At 42.7% G+C, this 19,058-nt stretch overlaps 1 protein-coding gene across 1 annotated transcript in view; it reads right to left on the reverse strand.

Annotated features, from left to right (window-relative positions):
• Nucleotides 1-12,699: 12,699 nt before the first annotated feature.
• The window catches only part of DCHS2 (dachsous cadherin-related 2), a 109,314-nt gene continuing 102,955 nt past the window's right edge, over nucleotides 12,700-19,058 (reverse strand). The window contains exons 18-21 of the mRNA XM_056855047.1: nucleotides 16,983-17,113; nucleotides 16,601-16,887; nucleotides 16,369-16,507; nucleotides 12,700-15,413 (exon numbers count right to left, since the gene is read on the reverse strand). Of these exons, the coding sequence (XP_056711025.1) occupies nucleotides 12,775-15,413; nucleotides 16,369-16,507; nucleotides 16,601-16,887; nucleotides 16,983-17,113 (3,196 nt within the window). The 3' untranslated portion in view covers nucleotides 12,700-12,774. The remainder of the gene's footprint in view (nucleotides 15,414-16,368; nucleotides 16,508-16,600; nucleotides 16,888-16,982; nucleotides 17,114-19,058) is intronic.

Consider the following 19,058-nt stretch of genomic DNA (forward strand, 5'->3'; position numbering starts at 1 on the left):
TCCCCTGAAGGGGGGCCGAATTTGCCGAATTTATTCGCAAACTCCCGAACTCGCTGAATTCGGCCCCCCCGGTTGCCCGCCAGTTTTGAGTTCGGATCCGTCCGAACATAAAATCATCGAATCATGGGAAATTTGGTTGATTTTCAGTTCGGACCGAACCGAATTGACAGCCCTACTTCCATCTTCCTAAATGTGGCCACTTCCTTAAGTATTCCATGTAAGATGGATACAAAGAGGACTTCATTAATTGGTAAGCTCTGTTTCAACAGTATAAGGTAAAAAAAACAAAATGACACTTTTATTTCTACCTGTGGTTGGGCTTGGGAGTCCGTGGCCCTTAAAAGTGCCGACATTAAACAAGTCAGTGTAGGGAGCTTTTAGAGTTTGCTTTACAAAAATCTATTATTTGCAGTTACCTCCTCAGAGTTCAAAGGTAAGACTGTTGCTCGAAGGTAGCCTGCTTTATGGATAAATAAATACAAAAAATAGAACCAATAAATTTTTTTTAACTCACTAAAACATTTTGAAAATACTGTTGCAGTAAAAAGTATGGCTTCTGAAGAACTTTCTACAGAAATGATTTTCTGAGATTTCTTTACCAGTGACCTAACATAACTCAAGTTCTGCCTTTACTTGTCATGAATAATGGAGCCCTCCAAAACAATGTTCTAACCCTTCACAAAGTCAACGCTACAAAATCTGCATTTCATACTTATTTCCAGCTCTGTCTCTTATTCCCCAAATATTCTTTCTGAAGTATCCAGCAAAGGACACTAGAACCACTGTTACTGTTCCAAACATTTGTTTCCAAAGGGATACAACTCATGGGCTGAGTGTGGGCACATATGAAAATATATTTTGCAAAATGAATTATCCCTAAGAGCACATTTCTTGAATTATAAATGTAATGCATTTTTTATTCCAAAAATTTTATATCCTGAAGCAGAGTTGATAGGTCTGGACAGTTTTGTGGACTGAGCACAGAATTGGCAGCTCATGAATCTCAAGAGTACAGCTTGAATGTCTATCACTGATTTCCCCCTCCAGATACCTCCAGGTCAACACAGAATTCTCCAATATTTATAGGTTATTTAAACCAGTCTTTTCACAGTATAGCAGTCCCATCCAAGTCAGCTGGAGTTATATTTTCAAATTTCACATGTCCTCAAACAATTTAATAAACTTCACCTCCTTCGAGAAATATTTGGTGCCATATCTTCATATCACAGTTTTGTTGTGTTACACAATGGCATTTCCAGAACTTTATAATCCCTTGTTAGTCAGCACAGATGTTGGTATCATATTCTCAGCAGACCTTTCAATGTGAGATCTACCACTCCCCTCTACCTAGTCCATTAGGAAAGCCAGCCTGGTATAGTGGTTAGGAGCAGTGGACTCTAATCCGGTGAATCAGGTTTGTTTCCCCACTCCTACACATGAAGCCTGTTGGTTGACCTTGGGCTAGTCACAGTTCTCTCAGAACTCTCTCAGCCCCACCTACCTCACAAGGTGTCTGTTGTGGGGAGAGGAAGGGAAGGCGATTGTAAGCAGGTTTGAGACTCTTTAAAGGTAATACAGCAGACCACTGTTTGCATACATAGACCTCAAAAGACAATGTCATGGGTGTGTGAGAGAGAACATCTATGCATCGTAACCTCACACTGGGAGCTGGATGCTCAAATACCTCCCATGCTCAAGGATTTCCTTCAAGGCACAACAGGGGTGTGGAGGGTTGTTTCTGCAATTCAAAGGCTATCAGTGATACATTAAAAGGTTATGTTTTGCTTTTACTTTGTTCCTGTGAAGTATGCTATCTCTCTTGCCTTGATACATTTAATGTTGCCAGTCCATAATCAAAACTATGCTCCTATAAATAATACTATGGAATATATTACATCGAAGCAGTATAAAAACAACATTATTCAAAAGTCACTGAAGGATAATTCAACCATATAATGACTTGAAGACTGCGTGAAATGTTGGGTTGCCATGCTTACAGACTGTGAATAATTCCTTTGGAAATAATAGCAAATGTCAAAGAAAAACAAGTATTGCTCAGCTGCACAGAATGACCAGAAGAGGAAAAATAGGGATAATTAATTAAAGAAATGAGCAGGTACGAAGAACAGAATGAAACTGCGATACCCTAAGTAGGAAAGGCAACAACTGCAGAGATTGTACAAAAACATCAGTGGAAATTTTAATAGGTTGAGATTGGTAAACACTGGGACTAAAGGGTGCCCCAACTATAGGTTAGCCTTTGCCAATAGGAAACAAAGTTGTTTATCGGTGGGATTAAGCTTCGCGTTACTGATGAGCCAGCTGCAAAAAGTGTTTTCCACAGTACTCACCAAGCTCTTCAGCCTCATATGTTGAACATACAAAACAGCTGAATTAAGCCCCATTCACCAAATGCCATTCACCTCATGATCAAAATTTGCCTGTTATCCGTAAGGAAAGTAATAAAACCATTTTAAAGACTATCGCATAGCCCTCACAGCTTTGCATTCACAACCTTAATATTCTTGAAGCCCTTTTTAAAAACGGTGTAATAAATGTTTCAGAAGAATTCAAGCAAATGATTTCTGTTTTGTACTAAAAAAACCTATGTAAAAGAGAACTTTCCATATGTTCTTACACACTAGTAATTAGTTGTTAAACATACCAGAGGATACTGAACACTGGAAACCAGGCAAGGAATATATACCTGAAGCAGGACTGATGAGCTTTTTGGAACAGAAAAGCAATCACCGTTCTGTTTTGAGTGTATGGGACTCATTTAAAAGCTATAATAAGAGGCAAATTAACTCTGTGGTATCAGCTATAAAGGACAGCTGAATGACAGATTAGAAGAGACAGAAAAGGAAATGAAGGAGTTGGAAGCAAAAATAAGCAAGGTCTGAAGACCAAAGAAGAGAAGGATTAAGTTACTGGAATTAAGAAAAGATTGCAATTTTCCAATTATGTATGAAAAAAGACTTTTCTGAATAGTCATATGGGGCAACAAATCTGGCGAGCTAAAGTCCCACTCAAAGCTGACTTACAATGAAGTTTTCTCATCTGGATTCTTACAGAACATGCATCACTATGGGCCTCATGCAAAGGCCAAAGAAGTCAGTGGAAGGACCCCCTATCCCCCCCACACACACTGAACTGGGTGAGGGGGGGGAGTTATCATTCTCCGTTCACTAGATGATGCTTTTAAAAAGATACTCTGTTTGATATCTTTATATTTGGAGGCAAAGAAGTTTGAGAGCATTGTAAACATAATCTTGGCCCACCGTGGATTTGGGGGGTGAGGGGGGAGTGAGGTCATTTTAGCATCCCACCCCAATTATTTTTATAGAAATCTGTATTTGAGATCCTATTCTGCCATCCCAACTGTTTGCCAACTTCTGCTTCCCCACATATGCTTGGACCCAAAGCAATGTGGGAAGAGTCATAATTTAGGAAGGTAACTTCCCCTGCCCCCTCCCACTGCTCCTTCCATGACTCCCCAAATTGTGCTCCTGTTGGACAATACCCCCCCCCCCCGACGAGCTGCGTGAGAGGCAAACTGGAAGGCTGCATGAGGGGGAAAAAACTGACAAAAGTCACCTTCCCCTCCACTGCAAAGAGAAATGTTCTTCTGGAAGAACCTCTGTTGGCACCTCATGATCCATCCAATGGACTCTGGAGATGTAAAATACATACACTCCAAGTGGAGGACCTGCAAGGACTTACAGAGGGCATCTCATTTTCCACTCCCCCAATATTTTCCCTTTCCCTTCCTGAAAGTCCTCTCCCCATTTCCTGCTTCCTTCCAAGCTACTTTTATCTGCCCTTGTCTTCAAGCCTTTCCTCCTCCCCTTCCCCTAGCAACCTCTCCCTGGGAAAATACTGCTTGATTCCAGACGCTGTGTGAAGCTGACTACTGGCCCAGTTTCATGATGGACTTGCAAGGACTTGTGGGGGGGGGCATTTAACTTACCCCTTCCCAGACCATTTCCTCTTTTCCTCCTCCTGGCTACTTCCGTATCCTCACCTTTCCATGCTTATTTTTTTCCCTTTCCTAACCTTTAATCTGCCTCCCTATTTTCAATTATTTTTCATTATTTACTTCATTTATATCCCACCTTTTTCCTAACTCAGTTTACAGCATTCTCTTCTCCTCTATTTTATTCTCACAGCAACCCTGTGAGGTCAGTTACGCTGGTTTAATACGCTCATATTTTTTGCAACATGCTAACTAAATGAATTTACAAAAAAAACATGCCCTATACCTTTAAGGGGAATAAAAAATGTGCAGGTACCAGTCCAGTGAGTAGATTGAGTGAGTTTACATCAAATGTTACTTCTGTTAGCAGCACCTATTGGGTGAACACTGTGAGCAACTGCATACAGCTCTTGTGGTGTGCACAGCATATTCTGGGCCTAAGGCAGGAGAAAGATACAGTGGAGGAAGTGGAGATGCAGTGACTGAAATACATCCCAGTGCAGTTGGGGATGGGCACTTGGTTACATGGTCTAATGCAGAGGTTCAGGACCACAAAAATCAGCTTTCCTCCACCATCTTGAAAACATCAGTAATCTTGCCAAGCATTCATCACCAATACCAGCTGGGGAGGATCTGGAGCAGATACCACTGTGATGGAAGCCAGAAACTCATTCCAAATAGTACACTCAATACGATGAAGCGATATATAATAAACCATGCAATAGGACTAGGATTTCAGAAATTTTAAACAAGCCATAAGTATTAAACATCACATATTCATCAATGTATTTAATGGCATTACATAGGCAGAAATATAATGCAGTGAGACCAAGATAAAAACATACAGCAACAGATAATACATATTAGTAATATCATCCACAGTCTTGTTTTCTCTGCTGAGATCTCTTCCTGACCTGAATCTTTCTGTTATAATACCATCCTATTTGACTACTGCTAACTTTATAGCATTCTGTTTAGGGCTGTCAATTCGGTTCGGTCCGAACTGAAAATCAACCGAATTTCCCCTGATTCGTTGCTTTTCTGTTCGGACGGATCCGAACTCAAAACTGGCGGGCAACCGGGGGGGCCGAATTCAGCGAGTTCGGGAGTTCGCGAATAAATTCAGCCAATTCGGCCGTCAGTAAGCAGCATAACCGTCAGTAAGCAGCATTCTCCTCCCCCGGCCAATCGGTGGGCAAGCTGGGTCTTCTTCTGGCCAATCAGTCAGGATTGAGTACTGGAGGAATCAGCTGATGTGCGGCCCGGCCAGGGAGAGAGAGAGAGCGAGCGAAATCCTCGTGTGTGTGTGGGGGGTGCTTGTGCACATTCGCTCCTTTCTGTGGCTGCAGGGGGCGCATTTGTTGGGGTGCACACACAAAACTTTCACTGGAACTTCAGATGAAGCTTCTTAAGGTACCCCCCAAGTTTTGTAAACATTGGGTCAAGGGGTCCCGAGATATGGGCTCCCCCCTTTTTCTTTCCATGGCTGCAGGGGGCGCATTTTTTGGGGTACAAATCCCAAACTTTGAGCGGAGTTTCAGACCAGTGTTCTTAAGATACCTCCCAAGTTTTGTAAACATTGGGTCAGGGGGTCTCGAGATATGGGTTCTCCCCCTTTTCCCTCCCCCCCTTTTCCATTTATGTGGCTGCAGGGGGTGCTTTTTTGGGGATATAGCCCCCAAACTTTTATCATAGCTTCAGTGAATTATTCTTAAGATACTACCCAAGTTTTGTAAAGATGGGTTCAGTGGGGGCAGAAATATCGCCTCCCCCCCTTTTCTCTTTCCATGGCTGCAGGGGGCGCATTTTTGGGGGTGCAGACACAAAACTTTCACTGGAACTTTAGATTAAGCTTCTTAAGGAACCCCCCAAGTTTTGTGAACATTGGGTCAGGGGGTCCCGAGATATGGGCTTTCCCCTTTCCCCATTTCCCCTATGGGATGAATGGGGCAGCCGATCCGATCCTGTGTGCATCTCTCCAGAGCAAAACGTTCCGTGCCTAATTGGAATCATCTTGGATTACAGCCCGTCCTGCTGGAACAGAAGACAGCCACAGTAAGACCCCTTTGGGGGCTTTAATCTATAATTTTTCTCCTGTGTATGTGTGTGTGTGGGGGGGAAAGCAGAGTCTGTGTGTGTGGGGGGAGGGAGCAGTTTCTGTGGGTGGGGGGGAAGCCAAAGGGGGCTGTCGTCGGTTCTGCCTGGGGTGTGTGTTCCTCGCCTTCCTGGGAGTCCCGGGAAGACAGGCGAGGGGTCTTTAAACCCTTCTGCTTTGCCTGTCCAGGCAGAGCAGAGGAGCTTGCCAACCTCCCGCTCGCCTTCCTGGGAGTCCCGGGAAGACAGGCGAGGGATCTGCAGTGGATCGCCTGCCCTTCCCCCCCTCCAATCCCCCCTCCAATCTCCCGAGCGATCCTGCCGCCTGCGGGGGCCACAGAAGCCACGGCCCTCCGTTTGCAAGATCTGAGCAGGGCTGTCAAAGATGGGACATTTTGGAGGACTTTCATTCATGGAAGGTTGCCACTCTTTAGATGCACTTTCCCCCCCATCCATATTCTCCAAACTCAACAATAAGCCGCCGTGCAGAGTTTTGAGAATTCAGATGGGGAAAATGTGCATCTAGAGAGTGACAACTCCAATGCAAACCTTTCCATGAATAAATGGCCATAGGGTCGCCATGAGTCGGAAGCAACTTGACGGCACTTAACACACACATGCAAACAATGAGCAGGCGAGTGCGGTGGGGTGGGAATTTCTCCTTTTGCATCAGGACAGTGAATAGTCATTTTAAAGGTGTTTGGTTTGTTGCTCTGTGTGTGCGGGCTGTGATTTCTGGCCTGTGCTACTGTTCCCAAGTTTGGCTTTCTAATTCCTGCTGTGGCCTGGAGTTGGCATAGGCTTTTACTGACTGAGTCTCTGTTAAGCTTGGCCTGGTTTGGGGCTCTTTATGTTAAATTTGATGTTTGGGTTGTTGCTCTGTGTGTGTACACTGTGATTTCTGGTTTGGGGGGGATTACCTGTTCTGGTTGGGGTGGGCTTGCCTTTGTGGGAGTGTTATTCCTGCTGTTTTTTGTGGTTGCCAACTTTGGCTGGAGTTAAGTGGGTCAGTGTGAGTCTCTGCCCGCGGGGGGGGGGGGGATCCAGTGTACTTTGGTTGAAGTTAGCTTGGGTTCCTAGAGTGTTGCGCCGCCTCACCTGTGTGATTCCTGCATGCAGGGGAGATCCATCTGCTTCAAGGTAGCTGCCTTGTTTGTGAATTGTGATGTTGGTGGTTAACTTTGTTTAAGGGTGCACTAGTTATTAGGTAGAGTAGCACCCAGGCTTGGGTGAGGGAGGTAAACCTCTTGGTCATTTAAGCAGGGGAGGTTTTGCCTTTGATTTGCCACTCTCCAGATGCACATTTTCCCAGCCAGATTCTCCAAACTCTGCATGGGGGCTTATTGTTGAGTTTTGAGAATTTGGCTGGGGGGAATGTGCATCTAGAGAGTGGCAAATCCAAGGCAAAACCTCTCTGACCCTGGAGATTAGAGATATGCATCATGACTAGTATTCACTTTGACTAGTAGCCATGGATAGCCCTAAGCCCTAAGCCAAAAGTTTTGCATTGGTTTTTATGGAGAAGGGGGCAAGCCCCCTTCCAGCCCCCCCAACCCAATCCTCACCAAACACGAGGGTTATTGCAAGGAGTGTCCCACCAAGCTAACATAAAAGTTTGGGACCCCCACCTCAAAAAATGCCCCCCCCCCCAGAGCCGTGGGAAAAACCTCCCTATGCCTGCCTATGCTGGGAGATTTCTCATTAACCTACTTCCCATGAGGGGTTAACACTTTGGGCGTCTGTGGTTAACCGCAGAGGAAACAAGCTTAATGAGAAATCTCTCAGCACCAGCAGGCATAGGGAGGTTTTTCCCACGGCTCTGGAGGGGCATTTTTTGAGGTGGTGGTACCAAACTTTTAGGGTAGCTTGGGGGGACTCTTCTTGCCAGAACCCCCAAGTTTGGTGAGAATTGGGTCAGGGGGTCCGGAGTTATGGGGCCCGGAAGGGGTCCCCCCCGCCCATTGCATGAATAGCAGCCGGCTTCTGTTCTTTCTTTCCTTTGGGTGGATGGGGGGACCCCTTCCGGGCCCCATAACTCCGGACCCCCTGGTCCAATCTTAACCAAACTTGGGAGTTCTGGCAAGGAGGGTCCCTCCAAGCTCCTCTGAAATTTTGGGACCTCAACCTTAAAAAATGCCCCCCCAGAGCCGCGGAAAGGCGCGATTGTGTTTTTAATGGCTTTATTCGGCCGAATTTTTTTCCGAACTTTGAATTCTGGCCGAATTGAACGGATCCGAAGTGGGGGAGTTCGGACTTCGGCACGTACCGAACCCACAAGGGCCAAATTCGGCCGAATCCGAACTGTACCGAATTTTTTTTTTTTGACTGCCCTAATTCTGTTTATAGTTATGGTGCTGATACTCTAACAACTGATAGTTGATGGCACATTGTATAGGTTCTGTTGAGTTTCAAGGTTGATCTCTGTGGAAAGGTGGGATATAAATAATTTGAATAAACGTGGCTAATTTTGTCCAGTGCTTATGGCATTTGCTGTGCACCATCATTACATATTACATCATTATTGGACAAATCCAATATCAAGATAGCAAAGAAAGAGAGTGTGTTGCACTTGTGGATGCAGATATTTCTCCATTATTTCATGAATCCTCCCAAGACCCCCAAAGAGCCAAACCTGGAGGGCAAGGAAGCCTCACAGACCAAATGTGCAAACTGTCCCATCTCTTTCCTTCCACTAGTGGAGGAAGAAACAGCGCAGCAAGTTTTCTATTGACACAAGGAGAAGGGGCAATTTTGCCCAATTCTCTCTCCTCGTGGTATCTCCTATGCCTTGTGGCATGTGGTCTACAAGTTTCCCAACCTTCAGCACTGGCTTTTAGGGTATCTTAGGGAGAGGGGAAAGCAGGGTAAGATCCACTACGGTGAGTGCATTTTCATTCACAATTCACAGGATCCATCTGAATAAGGTGCTTCCTACTATTTCTCTCCCTTTGGAATGCCTACAACTAAGAGCCTGATATAGAGACAGTGAATTCTAACTAAATCCTGTTGGATCACTGGGATTTAAATGTAATTAACTTTTCCTGGGTTGGAGCCAGGAGCTTTTTCTTTGTGCAAGAACCTGCTATGGTGCCAATTAAAAAATGATCGCTGATATATGGCATTTTGATATGAATTTGGTTGTGAATTAAATAAACGTATGCGTTGGCTACAAGCAAGTCAAATTCTGAGCGGCAGGCAGCCAAGTTTCTAGGAGAAACAACTGTCCTATTTTATAGTTTTAGCACTTTGGGCTTAATATATTTTTCCACTAACAAGTTCTGTCCCTCTTTTGTTAGTGTATCTATAAAGAACAATGGACTTTTGAGGCAAGTGAAAACTCAACTTACAATAATTTAAACAAATTACATTGTTTACACAGAGAATAAAAAAAATTGAGGTGAAAAGAGCTGACGTATGATTTACTGCAGACTTTCATTGTGTATTCACATTTTTTTCAGCTCAGCCACACATGAGACAGAAATACATCTGCTTAGCGTAGTTCACAGTTTTGGACATGGAATTAGTAAATATATATATTAAAAAGAAAAATGTAACCAAAAAAAGTTAATGTAGCAACATTTCCTAAGCCCAATTATCCTCTGCATATATTTGGCAAAAGAGGAATCGGCTTAGAGCTAATGCTTTCAAAAAGGCATCAGTTAACAACAACTAGATCCAACCACAAGAAGGCCCTACAGAGGCAGCAAAGGGCTTGCTCCCTGTGCTGAGAAGATGCCATTTAGCTGTGTATAAGCATAACTAGAAAAACTACACGTTGCCCCTGCTCCTTACGAGACCTCTGTGTTGACAGCCCACAGGATTTTGGTGCCGAATTCTTATAAATACAAATAATCAGAATATGATACAAAACGAGAGAGGACTGGATTAAAAAAATTCCTATTGGTTGGCTTTGCGCCTATTTTTAGATAACAATGATGGAGTTTGTGAATTCGATTTTACTAAACACCTTTACTTTTGATATTGGCAGGGGATGCATTTTCCATCTTAGCAAAATGAGAGGCAAGCTTGAGTTACACCTCTGAGCTTCACCAGCTTCCAACTCATCATCCTGTTGAACCAGTAGCTATTTTGCCAATACTGAGTTGCAGATATATTCATTCGTATCCCACTTGTCTTCCAAGGAGCTCAGGATGGCATTCATCAACGGACTTTTGTCTCTTTCTCCCCCTCTTTTTTAACTCAATTCTGGTAGTTTTTGTGGGTTGAGTATCCTATAATAATACCACTGCGTATAATGTGAGAATCATGGCATACCAGAGTATATTTTGTATCCTATAATAATACCACTGCGTATAATGTGAGATTAATTCAAGCCATCATATTCCCTATTACTATGTATGGGTGTGAAAGCTGGACAGTGAAGAAAGCTGATAGGAAGAAAATAGATTCCTTTGAAATGTGGTGTTGGAGGAGAGTGTTACGGATTCCGTGGACTGCCAAAAAAACAAATCAGTGGGTTATAGATCAAATCAAGCCTGAACTGACCCTAGAAGCTAAAATGACTAAACTGAGGCTGTCGTATTTTGGTCACGTCATGAGACGAAAAGAGTCACTGGAAAAGACCGTCATGATAGGAAAAGTTGAGGGCAGCAGGAAAAGAGGAAGACCCAACAAGAGATGGATTGACTCAATAAAGGAAGCCACAGCCTTCAGTTTGCAAGATCTGAGCAAGGCTGTCAAAGATAGAACATTTTGGAGGACTTTCATTCATAGGGTCGCCATGAGTCGGAAGCGACTTGACGGCACTTAACACACACATAATGTGAGAATCATGGCATACCGGAGTATAGTTTGATGGGAAACTGAAAGAACAGGAGATGAATCACTTGCTAATTCATGACAAATATGCCTTAGAGCAGGGGTCCCCAATGGGCTGCCCGCGGGCGCTATGGTGCCTGCTGACATCTTTTCTGTGTTTTAAGGACTTCTTTGTTTTTGTTTGCAGTAGGTTCAGCATGATAGAGAAGGCGTCTATGGCTTCTAGAAGGTATATGGGTATGGATAGAGATTTTGTTTGTCATGTAGTGTTCAGATATCTGACTGATTTTCAACTGCATGAGTAGGAATCATACTACTTACTATGTTTAGCAGTCCCAATCGACAATTAGTAATCAGTTTTGATCAGTAATCAGTTTTAGCTTCAGCTCACTCAAGAAGATCTTTTTGTTGTAGACACATGAACACATGAAGCTGCCATACGCTGAGTCAGGTCACTGGGCTATCAATGTCCATATTGCCTACTCTAACTGGCAGCGGCTCTCCAAGGTGTCAGGCAGAAGTCTTTTATATCATCCTACATCTGAGATCCTTTTAAATGGAGCTACAGGGATTATACCTTTGACCTTCTTCATGCAAATCAGATGCTCTGCCACTGTGCCATAACCCCTCCCCAGAGCAAATGGTGGAATCCAAGGTCCTTCTTTAGATTTTGTTGGTGAGATCACTGCCCATCTCAAACGTAGGGGTGCCCTAAGCTTGGAAAGATAAGTACTGTCTGCAGGAACAATCACCATATTTATTATACACACTTCCCGGCTGTGTAGTGATCCTTTATTGATAGCCACCAAGTGAGCTAAATAATCCATATGTTACTAGTTTAAATATTATTGGCACCGTTTAGGGCTAAGCCCTAGATGGAACAAAACATTGGTTATGGTATTAAACCAAATAACTTTTCCATACTCAGGCATGTAACCCATCAGAACTAGATTAACGCCTGCCTCTGTTATATTCCTCCCCCAGGTGTGTTGAGGAAGACTCAGACAAGGCCCTAGCCCTGCTTATCCCCTGAGTACTTAATTTCAATATATTAAAAATAGGAGAATAAAATTAAGGCTTCACAGTATAAAAATATATATAAAAATTATATTTCAAAAACTGTTACATTATTTAGCTGAGCAATTATATCAATTGTTGTTATGACCATACATTTTGGTTATACTTTGTTATATACATACATTTTTAGCAAATATACAATTCTTAAATTAATGTGGCCCATTAGGCTTGTTTGGTTTAATACTCATTCCTATCCAGAGAGAAAAACAAACAAAAACAAAGGTGTTTATGTATACATAAAAGCAAAAGAAAAACTAAAAAGTACTGGCCTGTAGATGCTCATCTGATACAATAAATGTGTACACACAAAAATGTGTGGCTGTCTGTAAGTATAATTCTGCATGCATTTAATATAATGTAACAAGTTAGTTTTGCTCCAACTGAAATGCGCTTGCCTGAGAATAGGAGGAGCTTACTGGAGAAGATAAAATAGCGTTATACTTGCCTGAATGGCAGCAACCAAACATGTGTTAACCACTTGTTCCATGGAGACCATGAACCTCCAACAAATTCCACCCCCCCCAATTCCCCAATTTTTAAGAGTCAGCATTAATATGGAAGTTCTATTCCAGCTGGGATTCCCCTTGGTGAGTAGAGTGTGCAGAACCCAAACACTTACTTTTTGCATTAGAAATCTGAGCATTTCAAAAAGAAATGCCACAAAGATAATAACAAATATAGGGTGAAATTTGCAGCTAGGGAGATCATCCATTTAGCTAATCATTTTCAGATCATAAAAATAAATTTTTTTTTACAGATATAGACATGGCATGCTGTGCTCATTAAAAAGCATGGCAAGTACTTTTCACCAAATGTTCATCTAATGGTGTGTACCAATGCTAAATAACCTACACTTGAATTTCTTCTTCTGTTGAAAGTTCACATGTTGGCCCACTGGGCCACATCCCCTTTAGGCTAGGATGTGAGGTTACTGGGGATGCCACAGGGGTCTGCACTGTAAGCAGGGACAGAGAAGGAGAAAAACTAGGAGTCATGGCTGATGAAGGATATTTTAGGTTATGGAGGAGGGGTGAGTGGGGGTAGCTTTTAAATGCCTGACCAGGCAGTAGACTTGGCATTCGTGGGGGTACTGTCATTAAACCTGGCTGAGCCACAGAAGTAATCAAGGGAGGGGGAAAAATGAAAGATTTCTTCTCCTTAGGAAAGCCGCATGTTTTTATGCTTTCGTCTTTCAGTTCTGCAATATCACTGAACACAGATGCAAGAGGTTTAAATATGGGTTCCCAATTTAGCAAGTAATCCCAGTTATAACTACCTCTAAGATCGTCACCAGAGTCTACTAGGGTAGCAAGAGATCCAGAATGGGAGTTCGGGCCATCAGGTATGAAGTTATACTCTCGTGAGATGTCTCTCATGGCGTCCATTTCCTTTAACCCCATGTTCTGAAGTAATGACATGTTATTGCTTGTATACCTGGTGTCACAATCTCTTTCCTCTCCTCCGCCTCCATCTCTGAAGATCTGGATAGTCTCTGCACTTTGAATCACAGCAACAACATCTGTCTCTCCAGACTGACATGAAAGCTGATCAGAGTCCCTGGGAATTCCCGAGTCTGGTATTCGTGAGCCTCGGTCACTTAAGGCTGATCCAGAACCCTTCCTGCATGGATGTTCATTAATCTTCTGTATTTCCTCATCTTCCGCTGTTTCGCCTTCTGCAGAGCCATGGCCACTGGAGTCCGAATGTCTGCAGGGATTACCCATATCCTTCCTTTCTCTAATGCCTACCAAACTCAGCCATTCAGCTATGGAGCTTATGGGAAGGGTGCTTGTAGCAGGGACTGAAGTGTTCTGGGGAGCTTCAGGGGCACTGTTTTCACGATCTGCATTCAAATCTGTTGCTAAACAGCATGGCGTTTCTTTTTTCTTGCTGGAGTTCACTGCATCTTTTTGCTTGTATCTCACAATAAGCACTGCAAAGCTGATGGCAAGAAACAGGAACAGAACAGCAAAGGCAGCAATACTGATGGTCAAGGTGTGGGGCGATAACATGGAAGAGCTCTCCGGGGTAGCAGAAATGTTCACCAGAACTATGCATGTGCTAAATTTAGAGTCCAGTTTCGGGCCATGAGCTTTGATAAGCAGTTCGAGGGTGTCCTCTTTTCTCTTCGTGCTGCTCCTTTTCCTGTGAAAAGATTTAGTCAAGTAGACAGCCCCATTGCTTTGGTTCACAGAAAAGAAAGGGGACTGTTTCAGCAGACTGTAACGAACAACGCCGTCCAACCCTCTGTCGTAATCTGATGCCGACACTCTGCCAACCAGCTGCCCTGCTTCATTCTTTTCAGGGAAATCGAAAAAATATTGATTTTGGTTGAAAACTGGGTCAAACTCATCTGTCCCTTCAACCGTCACCCGAACGGTAACAGTGGCTGAGGCATCGCTCTTGTCTCTTGCCTGAGCTACAAAGCAATATTTATTCTGATGTTCAAAGTCAAGGGCTTGTTTAGTATGGATAGCCCCGGTCAGGGGATCTATGAAAAACATGCCATCATCTAAGGAAGTTCCATGGTCAGACAAACATGATGACTGGATGGAATAAGAAAGATGACCATAGGGGCCAGTATCGAAATCTAATGCAGAGACTGTGCACACAAAAGAAAAAGGGGGCAGATTTTCATGTACTCTGCAGTCCAGGTTAGGGAATAGAAATTTTGGTGCGTAATCATTATCATCAAGAACACTGACAAAAACAGCAGCAAAAGCCACATTTTTTATACCAACTCCTCCATCAGAGGCTTGAATAGTTAAACTGAATGTCACTGTTTCTTCATAATCCAGAGGTCGGACCAGATCAAGGGAGCCAGTTTTCCCATCTAATCGAAAATGTCCCTTGTCATTTCCAGAGGCAATACTGTAAGTGACCTTCGCGTTGGAACCAACATCATCATCACTTGCTGAAACCACAGTAATAGGACTTCCCACTGGAGTATTTTCTCTAACGTGAACACGGTATTCCAAGCTGGTAAATATAGGTGGGCTGTCATTAACATCCAAAACAGTGATGGATACAGTAGCCGTGGAGTTTAAAAGAGGAGCTCCATGGACAGATGCAAGAATTAATAACTGGTAAGCTGACGTTTTCTCTCTGTCTAGAAGGCTTCTCAACCTGAGATTTCCAACCACTTTATTCGGAGACTGTGGCCCAATGACACACGTTTCCACAAGAAATTTGTTACTGCCATTACCACCGATAATAGAATATTCAATGTAGTTATTTTCATGTGACTTATCATAGTCAGCAGCAGAAAACGTGAGCAGCTTCTCTCCAATGGACACATTTTCTCTTACACTGAGATTATATGCTGCCATTGTAAATTGAGGAACATAATTATTCACGTCCTGTATATGTACAACCACTGAAGTAATGGCAGTCAGAGGAGGATTTCCATGGTCTATGGCTTCTACCAGTAGCTGAATAATTGGAGTTTTGTCCTGGAACGTCACTGGCTTAGCCAAAAATAGTGAGCCTACAATAAAGTAAAAATACGTTATTGTGTAACAAACTTCCAGTAACTCTTGGCCTTTATCTGTTAGCCTGAAAGGCTAGAGCCGGCAGGAATATTTCCTGGGAGAGAAGAAAACCTGCTCTACATTTTATAAGCCTTCCCCTCCATTCTCTCGTTAATTTGTTTTTGCATAATTGTATTTTTTTTCTGTAGAGAATCACTTGGGGTCCCCATATGGGGAGAAAGACAGGATTTAAATTAATGGGTAAATGAACTGATGAACAATGATTCTGTTTATTTTGTTCCTGTGCTCCCTAAAGAGGAAAGAACAATTGTCAATTTGAAAATACTTCAAACCAAAGGGATTTTTGCTGATCTCTTTCCCACATCAACACAAAAAAGTTCCTTGGGAAGAACAGCACAGTTGGCTGCAGAGGAAAAGGAGGACTGGCAGAATCCCTACCACACAGACACACACAGATACGCACACACAAAGATACACACACAATGAAACAAGTTCACGATTGGGGCTGGGATTCTAATGATTCCATTGTGCCATATCCCATGCCTGAGTGTACTTCAGGATCACCAAGGATCCCTTCCACAAAATCCATTCATGGTTTAATTCCAAGAATTTGTGCTGAACAGCATTCTCCCCAAAAGGCTAAATTTAAACTTTTGCTGTTTTTCAGGGAATAAGAACAGCCTGGAATTCTGTCACTTTCTGCTTTGCAGGTAGCCTGAAGGTAGAGAGAAACTTCATGTTCCAGTACTGTTGTCCTTTAGCTTTAAATATGGCTGGTTTTTCTACCTGCGTTTCACGTACGTTCTAGCTGAAATCTGCAGTTTGACTTCCTGCAGTGACTGCTGCAATGAAATATGGCTATGTGAATGAAAAGAATCCTACACAGACAAGTGGATGTACAACATTGCAGTCTATAACACATGTTCCATATTAAATGTACGCTGAACTCACCATTTCTCGGATCAATAGAAAATGCATCAGAGGATGAAAGAATTCTGTAGGATACCTTTCCATTATACTCCGAATCTCTGTCTGTGGCACACACAGTTAAGATAGATGCATTTATAGTTGTGAGTTCTGGTATGATCACCTGAAATGGAAAAAAAAAGATTAAAGTGGTTCAAGGAAACACGAACAGAGCTATTAAATATACAAGCTTCCATGGCAATATTTTTGTTCTTACCTGATATACATCCTGAGTAAATACTGGTGGGTTATCATTTACATCAGATACAAGTATTACAAGTTTTTCTGTGGTGTGATGCACAGAATCTGAAACTCTAATCGACAGTTCAAGCTGAGCAATTTCTTCAAAGTCTAATGCCTGCACCAAAGTGATTATTCCCTTGTACTGGTCAATTGTAAATTTCCTTCCGGGGTTACCGCCCTTAGCAAAACTGTAGTGAAGAGGTGGGCCCAGGTCCATATCATCTGCCAGTACTTGCATCACAAGGAAGCCAAGTGGAGTATCTGCAACAGACATGCTCAAAGGTGAGACCCTCGTCAGGGCTCTTTCCTTGCCATTTCAAAAAACAATACTGCTGCCTAGCAGTTACCACACTTACTTTCAGGGAGTTCCACTGTGCCGAGTGGCCCGAGAGTTGGAGCATTATCATTGACATCCAGTACTTGTATTTCTACTGTACTTGTAGCTGATAGCCTGGGAGTTCCCCTATCAGCAGCTTGTAAAACCAACCTATTAAAAATTAGCCACAAAGAGGTCATCATGTCAACATCTGCCAGGAGTAAAATATCTATAGAAGAAGAAGAGTTGGTTTTTATATGCCGACTTTCTCCACCACTTAAGAAAGAATCAAACCGGCTTACACTCACCTTCCCTTCCCCTCCCCACAACAGACACCCTGTGAGGTAGGTGGAGCTGAGAGAGCTGTGACTAGCCCAAGGTCACCCAGCCGGCTTTGTGTGTAGGAGTGGGGAAACCAACCTGGTTCACCAGATTAGCATCTGCCGCTCATGTGGAGGAGTGGGGAATCAAACCCAGTTCTCCAGATCAGAGTCCACTGCTCCAAACCACCGCTCTTAACCACTACACCATGCTGGCTCTCTACATTTCTATGGGGTGGATGTTAGCTATGTTTCTCAACGACAGAACACATTTCCTCCTATCGGAAAAAAGGGAGGGAATTCATCCCCTCTCACTGCAAACTATCCTCTCCCCAACAGCATGATTTCGGGGCATACAGCAGGTTGAGGAGAGGCATGAGAGTGGCAGGGGAGAGGCAGGAACATTTATGTCATGAGCACTGTTCTGCTAAAACAGATCCAACCCTATCTTTCTCCAGTATGCTCAAATGGTTAACAAAAGTATAACAGCAGCAGCAATTATTTTGCATTCTCATCACCCTTAAGAAACCCTCAGTGGGCTCAATCCAGAGATATCCACACCCCAACGTGAGTAATACCCTTGGAAGTCTGATGTGGACCTGCATCCAAGCCCTGCATTACAATGTGGACACCAAGTCTGGATGATCAGTGCATTGGAATGCCTGCCTGCACGCAGTAAACAGCTACCTCTCTTTGAAGAAAAATGCTCTGGGTCTGTTAAGAATGCTTTTGCAAAGCTACACAGAAAATAATAAAGCAATCCAATTAAATATTTCAAAAAGATAGCTCCAGATCATCAAAATGAATACCAACAATGTTAACTCACCGTCATGAATACAGCACTGGTAAAAGAGTTGACTCTGGGGGCCTAAGCTGATGGGGTGGGGAGAGAGCAGGACTAGGGACTGACATTGTTACTTCATGGATGTCGTATGTTTTGCATACTGTAAATAAGTTTAAATTAGTAAGGAATATTTTTCCCCTTTGCCTTTAGAAGCCTGTCTTTTATTATGAATTTCATTATGATCTACTTCAAAACTTGGGATGCCAGAATGCACACTTATTAAATCAATATGCAGAGTTCATCTTCTTCATATTTGACACAGTAACTTCCTTTCAAAAGTGACAAATGGCATTATTATTATTTGCACAACAGAGCTGGGCACAATAAACTGAAATTTAATCTCCAGAATCCACGGCCATTCATCTACCACACCAGTTCTGCTATGTGAGTTTTTGTGGCTTAAAAATTGTCAGAACGCATTACTTGAATTACAGACTTGCATTCAAGTTTGTAAACATGCACAATTTCATATTTTGTCTAGAATGTATATCAGTAAGGTACATATGGAAACATTTACAAAAATAATCGGTTCCTTAGGTTTCAGTGAAAAAGAAAACGCCATAAAAACATCTCAACCAAGACATTTAAATTAAACTTCTGTCAGCACTTCCCTTCTAAAGGCCCTATTCTAAGGGCCTTAACATTTCAGACCAAATATACTGCTGAGGTAAAATAACAGTTAACGGAAGGTTTGAAGAAGTGAATCCTCTATTTTGAATGGTAGTTACATTAAATATAATAGTCTACTGACTGAGTAGACAAAGAGCCATTTTAAAATAATAATACAACAATAAATTAATCTATTTTTATACATGCATTCTGCAACAAGGATAGTTAAATGAAGTAAAAAAGAACAATTCTGAAATCCTGTTCATTCAAAAAAGTTAAAAGCATGGCTGGGACCTAACAATTCTCATGTCCATTGCAGCACTGGATGGATGCATCTGATATT

Source organism: Euleptes europaea, chromosome 9 (genome assembly GCF_029931775.1).
Source record: "Euleptes europaea isolate rEulEur1 chromosome 9, rEulEur1.hap1, whole genome shotgun sequence".
Lineage (NCBI taxonomy): Eukaryota > Metazoa > Chordata > Lepidosauria > Squamata > Sphaerodactylidae > Euleptes > Euleptes europaea.